Consider the following 11604-nt stretch of genomic DNA (forward strand, 5'->3'; position numbering starts at 1 on the left):
TATTTATTCCATCATTCAAGAAGGTCCACCCCATAATTTTTAACTATGAAGAAATTAAAGCATATGCAGATTATTTTAAGTTGGATTGTCTCAAAAGCAGACCCATGGACCAAAGATTTGAATGCAAGTGATTTATTAAGGGGCCATTCCCCGTAGAAACCAATAAGGGATGGAGGGAAGCAGGAAAGAGAAGGTGAAGAAGCCAAATGAGTGTATGGTCCTGTGGGGAGCTTTGGAGAGTGGATTACCCCTTGAACTTGCTCTCCTTGAGAAAAGAGAGCAGAAATTTTTTTTCACTTCTGCTCAAGGCAATTACTGGAAAATGCTATTCTGGGACCAGGTATGGGTGTGTGTTGGGGAAGATCAATACTTAAAATTCTCAGTCTCTCTGTACTAGCAAAAGAGTCTCCAGTAGTTTGAAGACAACCCTTTGAAGAAGTCCTTGGTGCCATCATTAACTAAAAAGCACATGGAAGATGGGGGATGAATGTATAGAAGCAGAAACAAGGATTAAGAGGGGCAATAACTGCATTCTCTTGAAAGATTAAGTGACTTGTCCAAGGTCATACAGTTATGTATTAGCAGATCTTGGGCTAGAAAATGGATTTTTGTGAATGCTAATATTGCGTTTGAATCAACTTTATTAAAAATCCACTAACGATGTGTTGCATAAGTCCTTGTTTACTGTTGATTAACCTTTTCTTGATGGCTAGAGGTATCATTATATATATATGAATCAACTCTAATGCCAGTTGTTACTGTGTAGACCTTTATCCTATAGCTGTCCTGGCAAGCACAGGGTGCTGGGGTAATCTAGAAAAATACAGAGACAAAGAAGCATCCTATTGTCTTGGGAAAGTGTATTAACCTTGTGCAGAGACCACAGGAGAAAGGACAAAATTCAGTGAGCCTCAGTAGGGAGTGCATTTACCCATGTTCCTGTGGATCACTGTCAGGGCCATGAACAGCCAAGATCCACATGTTCCTGTAGATCACTCAGTCAAGTAACTTTTGGGAGAAAAGAGATATGTAAAGCATGTAATCCTTAGTCAGCATGTCAGAGGTAAGACCTTAAACTTTTGGCTCTGCTCAACAATGCCAATGTTAAGAACTTCTTAGTTAACAAGTTTGCTAAATCATCAGTCCTCCTGGAAGAGTTGAAGATACGCGATATTAGGAGCATTTTGTATATAATATTAAAATTGCATGTGCGAACCAACCGAGTTGACTGTAAGATGAATATCTATAGGAGAAAAGAGAAAGGCTTTCTCCCATTGATTTTCAATATTGAATCAGAGGTTGTTCTTGCAGAAGAAAAGAACAGGAATAGATTCACCAGCATTTCATGGATAATTGTGCATTATAATGGTTTGATAGGGGAAACCCTTTTTCCCCTTTTCTTCGCTTTTCAAATTTTGTAAAGTGCTGTTGTATTTTCCTTGACATTAAAGAATGTGTTTTGAAAAGTAAGATATTTGGTGGGTAAAATAAAGATGGTGGCATAACCTTTGGTGTGAGAGAAAACAGAATAGCCTGTGGTTAAGATCAAGGGGCCAGGACTGCCTAGGTCCAAATCTTAGCTCTGGCACTCAAATATCAGTTGTGACCCTGGAAAAGATTTTGAGCCTCTCTGTGCTTCAATTCTCTTATTTTGTCAAATAGCAATAATAGTATCTTCCTCTTAAAATTGTTGGGAAGGTCAAATGAGATAATGGATGGAGTGAGCTTAACATATTGCCTAGTAGACGGTAGGTATCCAATAAACATTTTCTGGTGAATGACGGCATTGTTGCCATACACAGGAGCGGGAGCTATTCTGTCCCCCCACAGAATGGGGGACAAAGAGCTATGGGAGCAGCAGAAGAAGACACTAGCTCCAGTGTGCAAGTCAAGGGAGGCTCCTCAGAAAGGGTGACATTTGTTCAAGGTCTGGATTGGATGAGGAGCTCTCGAGATGGAGAAAAAGAAAAAACGCATTATGGGCAGATGGAACAGCATATAGAAAGACATCGAGGCATGTGGTGGGAATCGATGTGAATGTGCGCTTAAAATTCATTTTATAAATCTTCACAAATTTGTTTTTTTTTAAAAAAAAAATACTTAGTGAACAACTGTTACATCTTTAGCGTAGTATTAGAAGCAATGAACCAGACAGCAAGGTCTCAGACCTCGTGAGGTTCACAGTCGATTTGAGGGCAGACGGTAAGTAAGCCAGTAAGCAAATAATCAAACAAGATATGTTTTAATTGTGATAAAAACTATGGAAGAAATAAATCAAGAGATGGGATATACAATGACTCAAGAGTACTAGTAATTATGAATTAATCCTTTGGTGAACTTAAAATGACTCAAATCAATGATTTTCAATGGAGTAAGAATGCAGGAGGGGAATGCTACTGTTGGGTATAAAGGTATAAATATCAGAATAAACAAATAAATATCAGGGCAAAGGTATAAATGTCAGAATCACCTAGGTTTGTGGTTTCATAGCTGCACATTTAACTGTCTAGAGAGCTTTAAAAAAAAATACTGATGCTAAGGTCGCACCTCTAGAGATTCTGATTCAGTTGGTCTAGGGTAGGGCCAAGGAATAAGCATTTTTAAAGCCCCTGACTGATTATAATGTGCAGCTGCAGTTGAGAACTACCGATCTTGAACAACCCCCTTAAGATTCTGAAATGGCTGTTCACTGCCTTGAAGATTCAGTGGTGGAGAAGGCAGCATGACTGATGAGGGGTTACCATATCCCTCAGCTGAGCAGTACTGGAAATAAAGGTTGAAAAATACCTTGCCAAAATAGGTGTTTGATTTTTTTTATGAGTCTCATGCAGTCGTTGTTTCCAACTGCTCTGTAGGGGCCACTGTTGGTGCCCACCCAGACCCTGCCACCTCCCGTCTCCTGCAGTGTGTTCCTCCCCCAGCTTCCAAGTGCTTTGATGCAACTCATTGCCAGGTGTGAACTGCTTTGGAGCTTTGCCATTAGGCTACCAGAATCACCTTGTCTCACCTGCACACACAACTGGGAGTGCCTGAGAGTTTATGTCTCTCTGGGGCAGCCCATAGCCAATGAACTGAGACAAACTCTAGGGTAGAATTTATGCTCCAGAGCTCCCTATAGGATCAGGCTGAAACTAAGACTTTGCCTGATATCACACCATTGCTTGACATCCTCCCCTTTTCTCTCCTGCTTCCCTCACTCTCTTACTGGTTTCTTCTGGGACCTCAATACATCATTTACATTGAAACCTTGGCTCAGGATCTGTTTATGGAAGAACCTGAACTAAGATATGCCTCTTTCTAGGGGAATATGGACTAAAATGTGAACCTTTCAGGGGTTGGGCAATCTTCACCTGTGAGCTAAAGCATGCACTCCATCTGTCACCTGATTTCAGCTAAAGACTTCTTCCCTAGATATAGAAAGGGGATCACAGGAATTGATGAAAAGATGACTCTGATAGGTCCCTGGTGAATCTGGTCAGAGAGGCATGAGTCACCGTCTAAACCTTTAGCTTAGGAATCAAATGGAGTGAGATGGCTGAGTGGTGGTGTTTTCCAAAGCCAGTGGGGAAGTCCTGCAGGTGTTTGCCTCAGACGGCAGGAGATGCTCAAACAGAAAGTACAAACTCCCCTTGGCCTTGCAGAAACTACCTTATAGTGAACAAGACGGGGTGGCGACAGCATAGCTTTCAGAGCCCTGCAAAAAGAGATAAGTAATGCAAAGAAAATGATAATAAATGCCCATCTTCTCATTGGGAGAAATAAAAAGGGTGTCAGGAAAGGAGAAAATGTATGAGTAAACACTTTGTATGGTAAGGTGAGCATTTTAAGTTATTCTTCTCTCATGCTATCAGGATTTTCCTGCTAAAAAATTCCTTCTCTTTATAAATGATCCTGAATAGTTTATTGCAATCACTGTTTTTGAGCTAGAGATATGACTTTTTTGGGGTTATTCTCATTTAGGTCTGATGTTATCATTACCAGCAAACTGAAAAGAGCATGCTCTTAGATAAATGTATTCCCAAGAGAATGAGGATGAAGTTACTACAAGAAATAAATACCCAGTTTCGTCTTTCTTTCTGCCACCCTTTCCTGAAGGGTAGTTTTCTATTCAGGAAAAGGAAACTTACACAAGTGCTGTTTCTTCTCTCCCCCTCTTTAATCAGAGTCCCCTGGTCTTTGAGAGAGGCTGGATTCACTGGCAAACAGATTTATCTGACAAAATGATTTACATCTTGCTGGCTGCATTGCAGATTTGCCTCTGAATGGAAAAGCTGCAGGTGCAGTGGGCCTGAAGGAGTTTCTGAGTATACTTTGGCATAATAATCCCAATCGTATGTGAACCATATGTTGACGACACAGTTGAAACCCAAAAAATATCCTCTACTGTTCTTTGTGATTTCATATGGGATTAGATAGGATAGAGCCAAGCAGTTTAGGCTGCCAAGTAAAAAAAAAAGCTTGGAAAGCCCCTCATATACTTTGTTGGTTTGTGGGAAAAGAAGGAAGGTGGAAAAAATGAAAGATGCTGAACTGTGAATGAAAAGTTGGGGTTTCCACTTTTGCTGTAGTTGGACACTCATAGGTCACTTGACCTCTCAGTCCCAACATCCTCATCTGTGATGTGGCTGTTGAGTTTGATTGACAAGTGAATCCTCAGTAGTCAGATTGGTAGGGAGGAGGAAGTGGTAGGATTACAAGCTGACTCCTATAGAGATGTCATGCCTCCCACTATGGGCCTTGGCAGCATTCAAGTGTTCAGATCTCAGTGAGGACCCATCTTCTAGGTTGTCCACAACTGTGGAATTTTATGCCAGTCATGGACAGTACATGAGGCCAGCCTTGTGGTTCTTCTTGATTTATCCCATCATGGAGATGCGAAGCCAACAGAAAGTGATTCTAGGAGTGGGATAGATCCTCAAGGAATCTCCCAAGGCTTTGAGGTCTCGATATTCAGGGCAAGGGTGACAGAAGGATTCAAGGTAGAATGAGAGGGCTGGCTGAAAACACAAGACAAAGGTCTTGTTGTGTGGGCATAATCAACCCAAGTGATGGTTAGGAATAGACTGGGCCACAGGAGAAAGCAGGGTCCCACAGCTCTCTACAACCCCTGGTTCTGGGAGTGAGGCTATTGGCTCCTTCCGAACTGGTTGGGGACACAAGGGCTAGATGGAGAGTGTCCTCAGGTGCTGTGGCAAGCCTCAGCAGAGGGCCCAAGAGGTTGTCTGCTTCATGAAGTCACTCCTTTGCTTTTTATTAACTTTTGCCTTTTCCCTCACAGACCAGAGTCCCGTGAGTAATAGATCCTCAGCTGGTTGAGCTACCATTAACACTCTAGCCAGGTTCAAAGTTTTGCTTGAGATAATGGTTATATATAAAGCAGTGCAGATCCTGAAAGCTCAGTTACAAGCACCCCTCCGTTCCCACCCTACAACCTCTGGGTTTGGGTCTTAGGTCCTTGTGCTGCTTTTCGGTGACTGCCTTGAGCTTAGCTGTCCTGATAGACATAGAAAGTGTTCAATTGACAATGATCCCAGAGATGAGGAGTAAGTGAGTATTGAAGTCATAACTTAACTTAAACATTTGTGGACTTCAACTGGCATTAGGAACATACATAGATGTCATGCACTCTCACACACTTTTGGATGTTAGGCACACTCAGGTGTCATACACACTTACTTAGGAGTCTAAACACCCAGGTTAGCTATAATACATTCATTTATATGTTGCATTCACTCATTCTGAGGTAGACACCCAAGTGTTACAGATCATCATTTGGACGGTATGCAAACTCAGATGTAGCATGCACCCCCTGAGAGGTTGGCCACATTTGCTCATGTACTACTCACATGCAGCCTGGGCTTTCAGGTTCTTGTTCAGATGTATATATAGGACAACAGGAATGCTTATTGAGCTGCTGTTCACCGCCACTCAGATATACTCATTCCAGGTGCTGCTCACCTCCACTCAGATATACTCATCCCAGGTGCTGCTCACCTCCACCCAGATATACTCATCCCCGGTACTGTTCACCACCACTCAAATATGCTCATCCAAGGTGCTTCTCACCTCCTTTCAGATATACTCATCCCAGGTGTTACTCACCTCCACTCAAATATTTCATCCAAGTTTGGCATACACTCATACCCATTCTTTCCCATTTGCATGGTTAACCATTCCCATGCTCAAGGAAATTCAAGAGAATACTTGCCATACTGAGTGTGTCACATTTTCTTGGGGTCACTCCCTTCATAGTCTTTTTTCCTTAATGAAATAGTCCTCATTGCTTATCTCCAGTGAGACTGGCCTTTATCAAAAAGTCCCAAAACAATAAATGTTGGCGTGGATGCGGAAAGATAGGAACACTCATACACTGCTCGTGGGACTACAAACTAGTGCAACCTCTGTAGAAAGCAATATGGAGATACCTTAAAGAGATACAAGTAGAAGTACCATTTGATCCAGCAATCCCATTACTGGGCATCTACCCAAAACATCAGATGACACTCTATAAAAAAGACACCTGCACCCAAATGTTTATAGCAGCACAATTCACAATTGCAAAGATGTGGAAACAACCCAAGTGTCCATCAATACATGAGTGGATTAATAAAATGTGGTATATGTATACCATAGAGTTCTACTCAGCTACAAAAAACAATGGTGATACAGCATCTCTTATACTATCCTGGATAGAGCTGGAACGCATTCTATTAAGTGAAGTATCCCAAGAATGGAAAAACAAGCACCACATGTACTCACCATGAAATTGGTATTAACTGATCAACACATAAGTGCACATATAAGAATGACATCTATTGGATGTCGGGCAGGGGGGAGGGGGAGGAGGGAGAAGGGGATGGGTATATGCATACACAAAGAGTGCAATGCGCACCACCCGAAGGATGGACATATTTGAAACTTGGACTTGGGGGGGGGGGGCAAGAGCAACATACATAACCTAAACATCTGTACCCCCATAATATCCTGAAATGAATAAATAAATAAATAAAAAGCCCTATTTTCCTGTCATGAGCGGGATGGTGGTCTCTTAGACATTAGTCTGCCACCCTCCTCATTTGCTGGCAAATTAATAAAGCTCTCTTTCCTTATCCTCAAAAAAAAAAATGAAATAGTCCTGTGTTTCTGACTTTGCTCAAATTGTACTTCTTAACTAAGTGTCTTTAGATGAATAGTTTGATTGAAGGATGGTAGCCTGCACCATGTTCCCTTTTCGTAAACTGTGTGTTACTCCACTATGCCCTCTATAAATGATTGGTTTGGGGCCCCTGCTGCAACCACCTCATTAATTCACAGAAGTCTCCTGTGGGCACTCACTGGGCAAGTGATCTTTTGTCTTATATCATGGCTACCAGAGATCTGTGCAATAAAGCTCTTCTAAAAGTAAAGCATTTATTCAAGAGAAGTACAAACTGTGGGTGTTCAAAGAGATGGTAAAATGTTATCCAATTCCTAAACTTTAGAATAACCTTTACAAGGAGAGTCTACATATTGGGCATGCAGTTGATATTCAATAAAGGCTCAGTCTACTCTGTTCACATGCTAGCATCTTTTTACATCCTTCTAAGTTGGAGGAAACAATGTGAGATCACTAGACAGGAGCTCAGGGGAATCACTGTTCATCTGATTAGTGTTTCTGCATCCAGTCAGATTTGTTTTCATGCTTGCCTTCTGGTTTAATTCAATCCAGTTTGATTCGTTTGAACAAGCATTCATTGATCACTTGTTGGGTGGCAGGCACACTGCAGGGCAGTGTGTGTAAGGAGAGTGATGCAGAGATAATGCCTACTTTTTAAAAGGTCACAATCTAGCCAGTGAGACATTAGTCCCATTTCATATTATTGCAGAACGAAGAAGATAGCAATTAGTGAGCTTAGATAGCAAAGAGGGGGATAACTCATCCAGCCTGGGTAGATCTGCACAGGCTTCACAGAGCAGGTGAAAGATGGGCTCAGCCTTCAGGGAAAGGCTTCCACCGACAGAGGTGGCCAGGATGGGAGGCCACTGCAGGTGGAGGAAGCATGAGATAGTGATGGTATGGGGTGAGATCCAAAAGATGTTTGTGCAATAGCATGGGGTCTGGAGTAGCTAGAATAAGGAGAGCATCATGACAAGACCTTCTGAACGGAAGACTGAAAACCAGGCACAAAGGGCTTCAAATGCTAGTATGAGGGTTTAGATTATATAATTTGGACATTGGAGAGCCTATGAAAGTGTTTGAAGAGAGGTAGTGCTACATAATTAGGAAGATCAGTGGATTGACAGATTGCTTGATCAAATAAATCAGAGGTAAAGAAACCAGTTGAGTCCAGGTAAGAGGTAGGAAAGTGCCCAACCTGGGCATTATCAGTGGGAGGGGAAGAAAGAGGTGGGTCAGGTGCAGCCTTGCAGAAGTCAGATCAACAGGGCTTGTTGATTTGAGATGAAGAGTGAGAACTAGGAGCTAGGAACTGAGGATGAACCCTAGATTCAGGATCTGCTACTTGACAGAAGGTGCTACCATTCACTCAGAAAAGAGATGTAGAATAAGGAGCAGGCAGGTTTGTAGGGGCTGGGGCTGAGTTGAGTTTTGGACATGTCCAGTATGAGCTGGCTTTTAGACATCCAAATGGAAATGGAGTTCTACAAAACGGTGGGTTTGAAAATCTGAAGTTCAGGAGGGAAGTTCAGTTATAGATAGAAGTAATGAAGATGTCTCCATACAGGGGAAGTTGGCTTGACACCATGAGAACTAACAAGCTCACCCTTCCAGACAGTTGCTCATCTATCTACCTCTCCTCTTTCCTGTCCAGTGTTTATCAGCTGGTTGTCAAGGAGGAACGACTTCAGAAGTCTCGGAGGGCGGCTGACATTATCGAGTGCTTTTCGGTGCCTGTGAGCTATCGGAATGCCTCCAGCCTCGATTCTCTACACTACTTCGCTGCTGAATTGAAGCCTGCCAACCTGCCTGTCACCCAGCCGTTTACAGTGGGTGACAACAAGACGTACAATGGCTACTGGAACCCTCCTCTCTCCCCGCTGAAAAGCTACAGCATCTACTTCCAGGCACTCAGCAAAGCCAATGGAGTAAGTGTGGCCACATGGAGGCCATTCCTTGCCTTGTTTGGGTTTTCACATTCATTTGCACATGATGGGGCAGTGTGGCTCTGGAGCAGAAGTCAGGAAACCAGCCTCAGGGGCCAAATCCTGCCCCATGCTTGGTTTTTTTTATATAAAGGTTTTTTTTTTTTAATTCAGTGATGCCTATTTATTTACATATTGTCTATGGCTGCATTAGTGCTTAATAGTAGAGTTGAGCAGTTGCAACAGGGACTGTGTGCTCCACAAAGCCTAAAATATTTGCCACTACCCTTTACAGAAAAACTTTGCAGACTCCTGTGTTAGAGTACGGAAAGTGCCTTACTTGAGCAAATCACATGGTCTGAGTCTCAATTTCTTCACACAGAATAATAATACCTATCGATTTGTTATCTAGGAATACACTAAGTGTGTTTTGGTTGATCATTGTATATTACTCCTTTATGGTTACCATTAGTCACATTAGAAAATAGTTTTTCTCCAAAGACAAGGTAACCATTTTTGTATCAAATATTTCTTTGGTCAAAGAATGGTGCCACAAACGATGAGTGTGATGTGCACCTCCCGGGGGAAGGACGCGCTTGAAGCTCGGACTTGAGTGGGGGGGGGCAAGGGCAACATATGTAACCTAAACATATGTACCCCCATAATATCCTGAACTAAAAAAAAAAAGATAAAAAAAATAGGAATGGTGCCAGTCATAACATCAGAAAATCACAGGGCTGGAAAGAGTCTTCAAGCTCATCCAGCAACCCCCTTCAAAAAAAAAAAACAATGCTTCAAGCAATATTATAATGTCACAGTTAACTGGGATTAGTGCTTATTCTTGAATACTTCCAAAGAGAGAGAACATGCTTATTTCTGAGGTAATTTTGTTGTTAGGAGCAGGGGTGGGCTGTGTCTATAAGAAGGCTTTTTAATGTATTTACTTAAATATCTCTTATTGAAGTTTTCACCCATTGCTCTTGGTCTACACTCTTAGGAGCCTATAGAATCAATGCAATCACCTTCTTAGTTGGTATCCATTCAGTTATATAAGATCTTTTCTCCCACCCACTTCCCCTCTGTACAGACATGGCCATCTGGTCCTCTTTTCTGCAAGCTAAATATCTTCAGTCCCTCTTATAACACAAGTTTGCATTTTCCATCCAGGATGTTTTTGTGGACACAGTCCAGGTTGCCATATTTCATTCAACAAACATGTAATGAACACCGACAATGGTTAGGCTCTAAGGTTCATATTAATGTTGTCTAGTACATGCCCTCCAAGAGCTTATAGAAAAGTAAGGGAGTTTGTCATGTGCCGTGTATCTGGAGGAGTGAGAAGCTCACTGGATAAGGGAAGGCTGAGACAAAAGCAAGATTTGGTGAAGCCTGTGGGGAACAGCCTGTGCAGGCTCTGGGTGGCCAAGACAGAGAGCTTAGTCTGTCAGTAGCAGTCATTGCCTGGTGAGAAACCTGGACTGAGGAGCTAATTAACATTTAGAATGTCCACATACCTATTTAAATTCCACTTTGGTATTTCAGTTCTGCATTTATTACTAGTTCAAGCAACACTCCTTACAGAGTATAAAACTACAAAGAGAAGCTGCCAGACTGCCTTCCACCTGTCCATCTGGCCTTCCTTCTGCAGGAAGCACTCTGATATATTGAGCAGGAAGCCATAAAGACCAGCAGCAGCAGCTGGGTCCCTTCTTGTTCTTGATTCTCTGCATCCCACACTGGCCAGTTTATTGGTTCAGCACAAGTCTCTAAGAAGAGCTGGCTTTCCCAGCTCTTGGCACACATCAAGAGGTGTGGTTGGGCTTCCATGCTGAGAAGAGGTAGAAGTAGCTATACTAGATTCTTCTCACTGAGATACTCATAAAACCTAGGAATAGAACCCAAGAAACTAGCAAATGTACCCCAGAAAGAATTTCCCCAACCAGAACATGGTTGGCTCTGAGCAGAACAGCAGGAGACACAGGACAAATGTTAGAGGTTTTGCTCCCCAAACATCACATCATAGACTCCCTCTTCAAAACATGGGGTTTGGCCATTGAGACAAAAAAAAAAAGTATCTTACTCTGAAGCTGCCTCATTTCAGAAGTAGTTTCTACTACTGCTTCTGAGATGCATAAAACCATTTAATTATGCATGTCTTCCATTCCACACCAGGTGTACTATCATTTTGGAACTAAAACTCCCAGTTATGAAACACAAGCATAATGGAATTGGATCAGTGCTTATACCAAGTGTCTTGGAAATGCAGTTGGCCTCACAGGAACAGAGAGAGGAAAAGCGGTGGGAGCTGGGCACTCAGAATGCTGCATTTTTCTGGCAAGGAAAAAACTACACACTGTTTCAAATTACCATCTTTAGTATTAAATTTTACTGAAAAGAGCTGGGTGAAAGGGTCATAGGAGCAGAATAGCCATTCTCAGTCTAACAAATCTCTGCCTGGCCCCACTCAGATTTCTCCATAATGTAAAGGGCTGCAGACAACGCAGTTGAGCCTGGAGGATTTTT

General features: G+C 42.3%; 1 protein-coding gene across 1 annotated transcript in view; it reads left to right on the forward strand.

The window, feature by feature from the left end:
- Positions 1-11604, forward strand: part of PTPRT (protein tyrosine phosphatase, receptor type, T) — a 734792-nt gene that overhangs the window by 492850 nt on the left and 230338 nt on the right. Inside the window, exon 11 of the mRNA XM_012652055.1 lies at positions 8811-9084. Within this exon, the coding sequence (XP_012507509.1) occupies positions 8811-9084 (274 nt within the window). The remainder of the gene's footprint in view (positions 1-8810; positions 9085-11604) is intronic.

Source organism: Propithecus coquereli, unplaced genomic scaffold (genome assembly GCF_000956105.1).
Source record: "Propithecus coquereli isolate 6110/MARCELLA unplaced genomic scaffold, Pcoq_1.0 Scaffold378, whole genome shotgun sequence".
NCBI lineage: Eukaryota > Metazoa > Chordata > Mammalia > Primates > Indriidae > Propithecus > Propithecus coquereli.